Source organism: Capricornis sumatraensis, chromosome X (assembly GCF_032405125.1).
Source record: "Capricornis sumatraensis isolate serow.1 chromosome X, serow.2, whole genome shotgun sequence".
In the NCBI taxonomy this organism is placed as follows: domain Eukaryota; kingdom Metazoa; phylum Chordata; class Mammalia; order Artiodactyla; family Bovidae; genus Capricornis; species Capricornis sumatraensis.
This window is the reverse complement of record NC_091092.1, coordinates 102083088-102096419: the sequence shown is the minus strand read 5'-3', so window position 1 is coordinate 102096419 and position 13332 is coordinate 102083088. Positions and strand designations below refer to the sequence as shown.

General features: G+C 44.9%; 1 protein-coding gene across 5 annotated transcripts in view; it reads right to left on the bottom strand.

The window, feature by feature from the left end:
* The window catches only part of CASK (calcium/calmodulin dependent serine protein kinase), a 385638-nt gene extending 385512 nt beyond the window's left edge, over positions 1-126 (bottom strand). For all 5 annotated transcript variants that reach the window (XM_068962176.1, XM_068962178.1, XM_068962179.1 and 2 more), the window contains exon 1: positions 44-126. In XM_068962176.1, the coding sequence (XP_068818277.1) occupies positions 44-102 (59 nt within the window). In that variant the 5' untranslated portion in view covers positions 103-126. The remainder of the gene's footprint in view (positions 1-43) is intronic.
* Positions 127-13332: the final 13206 nt, after the last annotated feature.

Sequence of the window (13332 nt, the reverse complement as noted above, 5' to 3'; positions counted from 1 at the left end):
AATGCATTTTCCCACACTCCCGCTCCCCCGCGTGGAGACTCACTTGCCGATCACCTCGCACAGCTCGTACACATCCTCGAACAGCACGTCGTCGTCGGCCATGGTCCGGAGGGGACAGTGGCCGCAGCGTGGAGGGCTCCGAAAACGGGGGTGGGGGCGCCAAAGAGCTCAGTGCCCGGCCCCTGGCTCGCCTCCTCCCCTCAGGACCCGCGAGCCCTCGGTGCCGAGGACACTCGAGCGGGGCGGCGAGGCCCGGAGACTGCGGCGCCTTCCTCAGCTGGCGACCGCCCCGGCGCGGGCGGCGGGGCCGGGGCGCAGGAGCGAGGGCGGCCCGGGCCCGGCGCCGCCCGCCCGCCCGCTGCTCCTCGCGCTGCTCGGGCCGCGCTGCCCGGCGTGCGGATCCTCGGGGATCGCGCGGTGCCTCGCTCTCCTCTCGTCAGCCCGCGCGGGCCGCGAGGCCGCGACCGTTCCCTCTGTCGAGGCTGGCTCCGGCTCGGCGCGGGGCAGCGCGGACTACAGGGGGGGCCGCGGCAGGACCGTGGAGGGAGGATCGCCGCGGAGGGAGGTGGCGGCGGCAGATCGGCGTTGGGGACCAGGAGGCGGCGGCAAAGACGCTCCCTCCTCCTTCTCCTCCTCCCGCCGCCGCTGCCGCCCGCCCGCCTGGGAGTGGGAGGGGGTCTTCGTGGGACTGGCTCTCCGTGCGGGCGGGAGCCACGGCCGCCGCCTTCAGCTCCTCCTCCGCCTCGGCCGCCGACCAGCTCACGAGCCCCGCGCACCGGCCTACAGCACACACGCGCTCCTCCCGCTCCGTCCGCGCGGCTCGCCGAACCACAGGCCCCGCCCACTCCAGCCCGTCGGGAGGCGGGTGGCCCCGGGAAAGCGACCAGGCAGAGCGACGCATGCGCGCGCCGCGGGCCACGTCACGGCAAACCGGCGGGCGCCGGGAATCTACGAGGGGCGGGGGACTAGGGCGCCGGGGCGGCATCTGCTTAGGCGGGGGTGGGGCAGGGTCGTCACCCCCGCGACCGAGCCGCGGAAGGGGTCGGGGACAAAAGATCAGCACGTTGTTGGCTCTCTGAGGCGTGAGGCTCGGAAGCCGGCCGCTCCCTCCTTTTGTAACCACGCGAAGCCTTTCCCGGTTTTTGCTGGGGAAGGAAGCTCGGAAAGGGTCCTAATGAATGGCAAAGCAAGAACAGAGGTGGCGAGGTTCTCACTCCAGATCGTGCTAGGCGGGGGATGCTTTTAGTGCCTCTGTCATTCCTTAATAAAAACGAGGGCTGTGGAAGAAGTGTTGTCCACCTACAAGAAAAGGACCAAACAAAAACTGTCCAGGAACGTGCAACAGCAAATGGTAATTTATAGAGACAGCTTATCCTGCATTCTGCCCCAAACTCAAATATCTATCCAGCGCCTGTTCTGAATAGAGACAGTCCCGAGAGAGGTCAGTAAGGCAGGGACTTTAAATTCCTTTGTATATTGCACCCCCCTCCCCAAGTCCCCAAATACTCTGCTCCTTTTACTTTCTACAAATGTTAGGTATGTCAGTATAAAAATGCAACTAGAGGGAGTGGATGTACAGGGTCAGCCAGGGAGTGAGATTATGGGTGTTGCCGCTGTGTTAGGTTGTATTCAATATGAAGATTTCTGTTCAACTGAGCATGTGCGGAATGAGCCAACGCCATCAGACAGGTATATGCCTCAGCTGAGGACCAATAAAAAAAGTCTTTGTTCCTCTGCACAGCAGAAGTGCCCAATTAGTTCATAAGTCAGCTTTGAGAAATCATCTGGTAAAATTTTCAGTGCAGTAGTTGGAAAAAAAAAAAAAAGAAAAGAAAGAAAAAGATAGTATTTACTAAAATGTGTGAAGGGGTGGAGACCCACTGCCTATTTTTTCTTCAGAAACATTTTCTACAAAACCTTAACCACTCCCTTAAGAGCCCGAGAGATTTGCCAGTGTTACAGATTTGAGTACTAGACTTTTTTTTTTAAATGCAAACCAGAGGGGAAAATGTAATTATGAGAGATTTTCCTCCTTTTCCAAAGAGCGTGAGCACTCTCTAGAGAAGGGAGCATTAGAACTTGGGAAACATTGCCTCCATTGAGGGTTCCACACTTCCAAGTCACTCACTCCAAATTGGCATGTCCACCTGGTACCTAATAATTAAGATGATACTCCATTCTGCCCTGAAGTTTACAGCAACCCTCATCTTGTCAGTCTCACTTCCTTTCCTCAGTCTAAGTCTGAGCTATGCCAAAGCTTGTCGACTTCATTCGAGGGTTTGTTATCTTCCACAGGGACCTATGCTCAGAGGTAGACAAGAACAACAATAAAAGAAACAAAGTTGAATGAAAAAGATGACCACAGAGATAGGTTTGCAGTCTGCTCATGGAATCACAATGGGTTTAGATTTGGAAAGTGCCCTAGAGGTCAGCCAGTTCCACTCTGTCATCTTTAGACATGAGGGGGTGCCACCATGATTGGTCTAACTTGGCATTCCCTGGTTACTGGCCTTGAATGGTTCAAGGTCTTCCAACCAGCACAAAGCTCAGGACCTTCCCCTCACTATGGATGTGAAGCACTCTGTTTCTCCCCACCCCATTTGCCAACCATCACACTGCCTTGAATAAAGAAGTGGACACCCTCAGTTGTTGCCAGCAGACATTTTGTACCCAGAAGGCTAGTCAGACCTAAGTTGAAGGTGGAACTGAGGGGCAACAGCATAGAGATGTTGTCAATGACATTATTAACCTCTTGTTTAGCCAACTCTCTGCCTTTTCCCATCATATAAGTCAATGAATTTCCTTACTTTCTTAATCCATTTTGAGTTGAGTTTCCTGTTACTTTCAGAGGAAGCATGCTACAAATGGTACAAAAAGATGAGAAAACAAGTTCAGAGACAAATATATGTCCATGGTCATGTACTTAGCTGAGTATCTAATCTGAACCTAGGATCTCCCAGCTCCCAGTGTGCTATTCAGTGATACTTAAGTCCTCTGTAATACAAATCCCTCAGAACTTGTACCAGGCATTGTGGCTAGAGGTAGCGCCTCTGTTTTCTATAATTAAAATAACCAAGCTCTTTAATGAAGTTAATTCTTCTCTAGATTTCTTCTAAAAGCCCAATACTCTTCAAACAAATAAGTACACATATAAATGATCAGCTGTCTATAATTTACTTGTTTTCATTTCCATGAAGAAAATGTTAAAGTAACTAGGTGCATCAGTTAGAGATTGTGTTTAAATGTTAATTGAATACTCAATAACAGCAGTTGAAACAAATAGGGGGACTTAACTTTTTCGTGGCTTCCCAGGTGGCTCAGTGGTAAAGAATCTGCCTGCCAATGCAGGAAACATGGGTTCGATACCTAGGTCAGGAAGATCCACTGGAAAAGGGAATGGCTACCCACTCCAGTATTCTTGCTTGGAGAATTCCATGGACAGAGGAGCCTGGCGGACTACAGTCCATAGGGTTGCATAGAGTTGGACATGACTGAGTGACTTAGCACACACAACTTTCCCCTACAGCAGTGGCACTAGAGTCTTGTGTGTTAACTGAGACCCTCAACTGATGCTTTTGAACTGTGGTGTTGGAGAAGACTCTTGAGAGTCTCTTGGACTGCAAGGGGATCCAACTAATCAATCCTAAAGGAAATCAGTCCTGAATATTCATTGGAAGGACTGATGCTGAAGCTGAAACTCCAATACTTTGGCCACCTAATGCAAAGAACTGACTCACTGGAAAAGACCCTGATGCTGGGAAAGATTGAAGGCAGGAGAAGGGGATGATAGAGGGTGAGATGGTTGGTTGGATGGCATCACCGACTCAATGGACATGAGTTTGAGCAAGCTTCGGGAGTTGGTGATGGACAGGGAAGCCTGGCGTGCTGCAGTCCACGGGGCTGCAAAGAGTAGGGTGTGACTGAGCAACTGAGACGGTCAAAGCCCCATGCATGAACTACTTTCAACTAATTCTTCCTTTCTTACTTGCTGCACCCTGTTCTCTCACTTAGTTACTTTTAAAATGGAGAGCCTCCCACAGTAATTATAAAATTCCTTGAATTATTTGAGTCAACACTGTAGTTTTTCCACTCAAATCCCCACTGCTTGCTTTAACCATTCCTGGGTGCCCCTCCCCCAGCACCAGCATGTTTTTGCTTCCAAAGGCCACACCTGTGACTTCAAAGGACATCCCACATGGAAGTGCCTGGGAGTCTAGGTCTCTACCATCTGGCTATTAGTGCAGGAATGTGAAAGTCCAGCTGCCTTCATGGGGGTTGGGGGAGGAGAACAACTCTGAGGGGTTAGTTACAGCCTGAGCTTTCCTGTGGGGTCAGGCTGCAGCTACCATCTGAGACTGTGCCTGGTTCCCACCTCCCCCTCCTTATTCCTCTCATTCTCCTGGGAGTACTTCTTTCATAAATCATTTGCTCATGAATCCCCCTATCAGGATCAGCTTTAGGAAAAGCCTAACCTAAGGCAACAGGGTTCTCTCTAAGTGACAATTGCATCTGAATCACCTGGGAGCTTATGAAAAATGTTAAAAATGTTGATTCCAGGGTCCTATCCAAGACCTTCTGAATCTGCATCTCTTGGAGCAGGTCACAGGGATCTCTGTTTTAATAAGTTCCCCCAAGTGCGTCATGAACATCTAAAAATTCAGAATCATTGCCCTAACACTGGCTGCTGAATAAGCTCTCTGAAAAAAAAAAAAAAAAACAGAAAAGGACCTAGGGCTGACTTCATTAAGGTGGAGAAACCATAAGAAATGCAAAAGAACACTTCAGGGAGTAGAAGAGGATCTAAATACAAATGTTTCCTTCTGTAAACCACTGTCTAAAGATTCATTTTACCTTTCTTCCTTTAATATAAATGAACAAGTCATTGGAAGCTTTTGTTTTTCAGTAGAAACAAAATTGCCTTTGGACACAGCAAAGTGGTGATATACACTGAACGTGTGGTAACTCAAAAGCTAACTAAAAAGATATCCCTTCATTGAGCCACTTAAGATAACAAGTGCTCGCTGGCCTCCTGGGGACACAACACTGTGCTGTATGCTAATGGGGATTGCAATAGTTAGGATTCTTTTGGTTGCAAATGACAGAAAACGAAAACCAGCTTAAACAATACAGAGAATCTATTGACTCACATAACTCAGAGGTCGGGATGCATGGTAGCTTCATGTGACGCATGATCCATGTCATTGAAGACACACTTTCTCCCAGTCATACCATTGTGCATTCTATGGTACTGGCTTCATTCTTTTTTTTTTTTTTTTTGGCTTCATTCTTAAGTCTACAAGGTGGCCCCCAGAGTTCCAAGGTCTCCTCTTGAAGTGGCAAAACAGTTGCCTCTGTTTCAAACTTTACCTCTTTTTATATTGGCATTCAGGACAAATATTGAGGAATCTTGCCCAGTAGGTCCTGCCCTGGATTCACTCTCTCATTGGCCAGGTAGAAGACACATGACCATCCCTGAACCAATCACTGTAGCCACGGAATGAGCGTCACTGAATAATTTAACCAACCAGGGCTCACCCTTAAGTTGAGTGTGGGGATCAATCCCCTGGCTGGGAGTGGAAGGACAGGAAAAGGCCTCAGAGGAATATCAGGACACTTTGGATAAGAGAAGGGAAGAATGAATGGTGGGAGGTTTCCTGTTTTGGTCACCCAGACATTGGCAACCGGCTTTGTCTTAGCACCCCACTTCTTTCACTGTGTTCAGCTAGTCACCAGGCCCTGTCAGCTTTTCTTTCAAAATTTCTTTTAGATTCTCCCTTTCTATTCATTTCTTTAGTCTTCACCACAATCCATTCCCCCATGAACCCATACTTAATGTTGCTTCATTTCACTCACTGGACTCCTGACTCCAGCTGCTTGTCCCATCCTGCTAACCATGGAGAGGCCAAGTTTAGGTCCACGAAAGAGAATTCTCAGCATCTAGAACAGTGCCTGCTGTGCAGTAGGCATTCAAAAGGTATTTGCTGAATGATGAATGAATGAATGGCTTCATAGCCCTTATCACTTCCTGGAATTCTTTTTTTAAATTATCTTTTGTTGCACTGGGTCTTTGGTGCAGGCTTTTCTTTAGTTGCACAGAGTGGAGGCTACTCTCTAATTGTGGTGCATGGGCTTCTCATTGTGGTGGCTTATCCTGCTGTAGAGCATGGGCTGTAGGCATGTAGGTTTCAGTAGTTACAGCATGCAGGGCTCAGTAGTTGAGGCATGGCCTTAGTTTCTCCGTGGCATATGGAATCTTCCCACACGAGGGATCAAACCCATGTCCCCTGCATTGGTAGGCAGATTCTTATCCACTGTGCCACCAGGGAAGTCCTGGAATTCTTTTTGTTTGTTTTGTTTATTATAGCCTTTCCCCTTCAACCCTTGGACCTAGAAAGTATCTGGAACAGAGTACGCTATATGTTTATTAAATACATGGCTCTTTGTTTCCTGAGTTGGGTTAGAGAATCACTCATAATTAGGAAGAGATTGAGAAGCTAATGGGTGACTTATATGGAGTTCAGCTCTGGCTAAGTTGCAAAGAATCATGTAAGTCACCCAAGCTTCAACAGAAAGGAATATGATTTACTATGTTAAGTGCACTGTGGAAAAGGTCAAGTGATTAATATCACCAATGTGAAATACAAGCCTATCAACACTGATAGGTTTAATCATTTACACTCTCTGGGCACAGATGTAGCAGATCCTCTCTGGGGGGTCCTCTATGCAGTATGAGTCTGCAAAACTCTCAAGGAGATAGTTCCTTCATACCATACCTTCTCATAAAAGATACTTTTTAAAAAACGGAGACACTTTTCCTAAAAAATATTCTCATAGTGAAAGTCACTCAGTCGTATCTGACTCTTTGCAACCCCATGGACTATACAGTCCATGGAATTCTCCAGGCCAGAATACTGGAGTGGGTAGCCTTTCCCTTCTGCAGGGGATCTTTCCAACCCAGGGACTGAACCTAGGTCTCCCAAATTGCAGGCAGATTCTAGCTGAGCTACAAGGGAAGCCCAAGAATACTTGAGTGTGTAGCCTATCCCTTCTCCAGGGGATCTTCCTGACCCAGGAATCGAACTGGGGTCTCCTGCATTGCAGGCAGATTCTTTACCAACTGAGCTATGAGGGAAGCCCCAGTTATCATAGAGATAACCCATAATGTCAGGATTTGTATGAATAACATGTTTTCCATTTTGGTCAAGAGACAAAAATAACTTGGCTTTTCCACAGGCTGTGTGTGGTGATTCCCAGATTTGACAGGAACGCTTCAGTGATATTTTGCCTTTAAGGTATTCTAATCAAATGTTTTGCATTCAAGCTTATTTACTTTTGTTATTTATCTTAATTGTCTTGTAAATAGAGACAGTAGCTGAGAAAGCAACCTTTTAAAGTGTTAGTTGCTCAGTCCTCTTCCACTCTTTGCAACCCCATGGACTGTATCCTCTGTCCATGGGATTCTCCAGGCAAGAATACTGGAGTGGGTTGCCATTCCCATCTCCAGGGGATCTTCCTGACTCAGGGATCGAACCTGGGTCTGCTCCATTGCAGGCAGATTCTTTACCATCTAAGCCACCAGGGAAATCCCAAACTTTGAAAAGACAATAGCAAAATCAAACTAAGGGGGAAAGATAGAGATTCTAATGGTCTGGAAAGAAATAATGGAGGTACCATTTATTGAGGACTTATTATAAATGCCAGATACTATGCAAAGATGTTGCACATATTTCATTTAATACACTTAGCAACTTTATCAGGTAGATACCATTGCCTTTATTTTACAGATGAAGAAACTGAAACTTGAAGAGAGTTGTAAACAAGGATTACACAGCTAGAAAGATCAATGTTTGAACCAAATCTGTCAGAGCCCTAAGCCTGAATCATTCTTGTGTTTCTCTGAGGCAGTAAGTTTTATTATGACTTCTTTTCAGATTAAACAAAGTATGCCTTGGCAAATGGTACAATGAGTTGAATAAAAAACAGGAACAATAATATTCGTTCCTGCTTACTGAAATTTTATTTAGCACCAGACAATGTGCTAAGTGTTTTTTAAGCATTTATTTCCTCATTCAATAAAACTTTATTGAGCCTTCATTACATAGTAGGCACTGAGGATATAATAATGAGCAAAATCAACATGATTCTTACTCTCTTGGAGCTTATAAGTTAGAGAGGTGGTCATAAATCAAATAATCACAATGACAAAAGTATAATTATTTCCACAAGGGTGCCAGGACTATTCATTGGGGAAAGGACAGTCCTTTCAACAAATGGTGCTGGGAAGACTGGATGTCCACATCCAAAAGAATCAAACTGGAACCTTACCTTATACCATAGAAAAAAATTAACTCAAAGTGGATTAAAGATGTAAATGTAAGACCTAAAACTATAAAACTCCTAAAAGAAAATATAGGGGGAAAGCTTTATGACATTGGATTTGGCAATAATTTTTTGGATATGACACCAGAAGCAGAGACAAGGGAAGTAAAAATAGATGAACTGGATAATACTAAATTTTACAAATTCTGTGCATCAAAGGACCATCAACTGTGAAAAGCTACCTATGGAATGGGAGAAATATTTGCAAATCATATATCTGATAAGGAGTTAATATCCAGAATATATGAAGAGCTCCTACAACTCAACAATAAAAAACCAAATAAAACACAGAGAAAATAAGTGTTACTGAGGATGTAGGAAAACTAGCACATGAAAATTAGAAGTTCATGCAAATTTAAGGGAAGATCCCCGAGAAGAAGGCATGGCAAACCACTCCAGTATTCTTGCCTGGAGAATCCCCATGGATAGAGGAGCCTGGTGGGCTGCAGTCCATGGGGTTGCAAAGAGTCAGACATGACTGAGCAACTAAGCACAGTCAGTCAGTTCAGTTGCTCAGTCGTATCCGATTCTTTGTGACCCCATGGACTACAGCCCGCCAGGTTTCCCTGTCCTTCACCATCTCCTGGAGTTTGCTAAAACTCACGTCCATTGAGTTGGTGATGCCATCCAACCATCTTATCCTCTGTCATCCCCTTCACCTCCTGCCTTCAGTCTTTCCTAGCATCAGGGTCTAATGGAATGTTCAGTTGAGCAGTTGTGACCAACTCTTTGCAACCACATGGACTACAGCACGCCAGGCCTCCCTGTCCATCACCAACTCCGTTCAGTTCAGTTCAGTCGCTCAGTCATGTCCGACTCTTTGCAACCCCATGAATCGCAGCACGCCAGGCCTCCCTCTCCATCACCAACTCCCGGAGTTCACTCAGACTCACGTCCATTGAGTCAGTGATGACATCCAGTCATCTCATCCTCTGTCGTCCCCTTCTCCTCCTGCCCCCAATCCCTCCCAACATCAGAGTCTTTTCCAATGAGTCAACTCTTCACATGAGGTTGCCAAAGTACTGGAGTTTCAGCTTTAGCATCATTCCTTCCAAAGAAATCCCAGGGCTGATCTCCTTCAGAATGGACTGGTTGGATCTCCTTGCAGTCCAAGGGACTCTCAAGAGTCTTCTCCAACACCACAGTTCAAAAGCATCAATTCCGCTGCGCTCAGCTTTCTTCACAGTCCAACTCTCACATTCATACATGACCACTGGGAAAACGATAGCCTTAACTAAACGGACCTTAGTCGGCAAAGTAATGTCTCTGCTTTTGAATATGCTATCTAGGTTGGTCATAACTTTTCTTCCAAGGAGTAAGCATCTTTTAATTTCATGGCTGCAGTCACCATCTGCAGTGATTTTGGAGCCCCCTAAAATAAAGTCTGACACTGTTTCCACTGTTTCCCCATCTATTTGCCATGAAGTGATGGGACCGGAACCATGATCTTCATTTTCTAAATGTTGAGCTTTAAGCAAATTTTTTCACTCTCCTCTTTCACTTTCATCAAGAGGCTTTTTAGGTCCTCTTGACTTTCTGCCATAAGGGTGGTGTCATCTGCATATCTGAGGTTATTGATATTTCTCTGGGCAATCTTGATTCCAGCTTGTGCTTCTTCCAGTCCAGCGTTTCTCATGATGTACTCTGCATATAAGTTAAATAAGCAGGATGACAATATACAGACTTGACGTACTCCTTTTCCCATTTGGAACCAGTCTGTTGTTCCATGTCCAGTTCTAACTGTTGCTTCCTGACCTGCATACAGATTTCTCAAGAGGCAGGTCAGGTGGTTTGGTTTTCCCATCTCAGAATTTTCCACAGTTTATTGTGATCCACACAGTCAAAGGCTTTGGCATAGTCAATAAAGCAGAAAGAGATGTTTTTCTGGAACTCTCTTGCTTTTTTGATGATCCAGCAGATGTTGGCAATTTGATCTCTGGTTCCTCTAACTTTTCTAAAGCCAGCTTGAACATCTGGAAGTTCACGGTTCATGTATTGCTGAAGCCTGGCTTGGAGAATTTTGAGCATTACTTTACTAGCATGTGAGATGAGTGCAATTGTGTGGTAGTTTGAGCATTCTTTGGCATTGCCTTTCTTTGGGATTGGAATGAACACTGACCTTTTCCAGTCCTGTGGCCACTGCTGAGTTTTCCAAATTTGCTGGCATATTGAGTGCAGCACTTTCACAGCATCATCTTTCAGGATTTGAAATAGCTCCACTGGAATTCCATCACCTCCACTAGCTTTGTTCGTAGTGATGCTTTCTAAGGCCCACTTGACTTCACATTCCAGGATGTCTGGCTCTAGATGAGTGATCACACCATCATGATTATCCGGGTCGTGAAGATCTTTTTTGTATAGTTCTTCCATGTATTCTTGCCACTTCTTCTTAATATCTTCTGCTTCTGTTAGGTCCATACCATTTCTGTCCTTTATTGAGCCCATCTTTGCATGAAATGTTCCCTTGATATCTCTAATTTTCTTGAAGAGATCTCTAGTCTTTCCCATTCTGTTCTTTTCTTCTATTTCTTTGCATTGATTGCTGAAGAAGGATTTCTTATCTCTTCTTGCTATTCTTTGGAACTCTGCATTCAGATGCTTATATCTTTCCTTTTCTCCTTTGCTTTTGGCTTCTGTTCTTTTCACAGCTATTTGTAAGGCCTCCCCAGACAGCCATTTTGCTTTTTTGCATTTCTTTTCCATGGGGATGGTCTTGATCCCTGTCTCCTGTACAATGTCACAAACCTCCATCCATAGTCCATCAGGCACTCTATCTATCAGATCTAAGCCCTTAAATCTATTTCTCACTTCCACTATATAATAATAAGGGATTTGCTTTAGGTCATATCTGAATGGTCTAGCGATTTTCCCTTCTTTCTTCAATTTAAGTCTGAATTTGGTAGTAAGGAGTTCATGATCTGAGCCACAGTCAGCTCCTGGTCTTGTTTTTGTTGACTGTATAGAGCTTCTCCATCTTTGGCTGCAAAGAATATAATCAATCTGATTGATGTCCATGTGCAGAGTCTTCTCTTGTGTTGTTGGAAGAGGGTGTTTGCTATGACCAGTGCATTTTCTTGGCAAAACTCCATTAGTCTTTGCCCTGCTTTATTCCGCATTCCAAGGCCAAATTTGCCCATTACTCCAGGTGTTTCTTGACTTCCTACTTTTGCATTCCAGTCCCCTATAATGAAAAGGACATCTTTTTTGGGTGTTAGTTCTAAAAGGTCTTGTAGGTCTTCATAGAACCGTTCACCTTCAGCTTCTTAAGCATTACTGGTTGGGGCATAGACTTGGATTACTGTGATATTGAATGGTTTGTCTTGGAAACAAACAGAGATCATTCTGTCGTTTTTGAGATTGTATCCAAGTACTGCATTTTGGACTCTTTTGTTAGTTTGCCCAAACTCATGTCCATTGAGTTGGTGATGCCATCCAACCATCTCATCCTCTGTCGTCCCCTTCTTCTCCTGCCTTCAGTCTTTCCCAGCATCAGGGTCTTTTCAAATGAGTCATCTCTTCACATCAGGTGGGCAAAGTATTGGAGTTTCAGCTTCAACATCAGTCCTTCCAATGAACACTCAGGACTGATCTCCTTTAGGAATGTTATGCAGCTTTAAAAAGGAAAGAGATTGTGCCATATGCTACAGCATGGCTGAACCTTGAGAACATCATACTAAGTGAAATAAGCTAGTCAAAAAAGACAAATGCTGTATGATTTTACAAATATGAGTTATACAGTGTAGTTAAACTTATAGAAATAGAAAGTAAAATTGTGGTTGCCGGGGGTTGGGGAAAGAGGGAATGGGAAGCTATAGTTTAGTGGGGATAAAGTTCCAGTTTTGCAAGAGGAAAAAGTTCTGGAGATGGATTGTACAACAATGTGAATATCATTAACATTGTACATTTGAAAATGATTAAGATGATAAGTTTTGTGTTATATGTATTTTTATCACAATTAGAAATTTAAAAATCATTCAAGTGTATAATTAAAATATTTATCTCAAATCTTTTAAACAACTATATGAGAGAGCTTTCCGTGGTGCTCATTTTATAGAACAAATCCAGTGTTAGGGAGGCCAAGTCACTTGCCCAAAGTGATACAATTAGTCATAGGTAAAGATGGAATTTGAACCCATTTCCTGAGCCAAAAGTTCATGCTCTAAACTGTCACCTGACTTAGCTAGCCAGGTCTTCAAACAAATCAACGAAATACTGGTCACTGGGTTTGGTCACTGAGGTGGGAAAGATCATAAAGAACTTGGTTGAGAGAAGACTGTGGGGAGCAGTGGGTGTCAAGGGTGCTGATGAAAGGCTAGTCTCTCCATAATTATGCCAGTCCCTCTCTCCTCCCAGCCAATGAGAATTGCATCTAGTGTGGAATCTTGATAAGCAGTCTGGTTTCCTTTATTTCTATTCCATAAACTTTCTATGTGTTTTCTTCTACACCAAAGATAGTACCTTAAACCCAAGTGGAGATAGAAGTTTGAAATTTTTAGTGGAGTGTGTGCATGCATGCAAAGTTGCTTCAGTTGTGTCTGACTCTTTGTGACCCTATGGACTGTAGACCTTCAGACTCTTCTGTCCAGGGGATTCTCTAGGCAAGAATACTGGAGTGAGTTGCCATGCCCTCCTTCAGGGGATCTTCCAGACCCAGGGATCGAACCTGCGTCTCTTGTATCTCCTGCATTGGCAGGCAGGTTCTTTACCACTAGTGCCACCTCGGAAGCCCTTTTAGTGGAGCAGCTGCCTTCAAATTCCACTGGCAGGGCAGAATGGCGGCTGGGGCATAAATGTCTAAGATAAAGCCCTTGGTTGCATCCTGGAATTCTAGTTAAACCACAGATTGCTTTAGCCTAAATAAAGTAATTGGTGGCCTGTTTGCCTTGGTGTAATATTAAAGAACACGCTCTAGCTACTATTTTAAGCAGACCAAGACTGGTAACATTGTGAAAA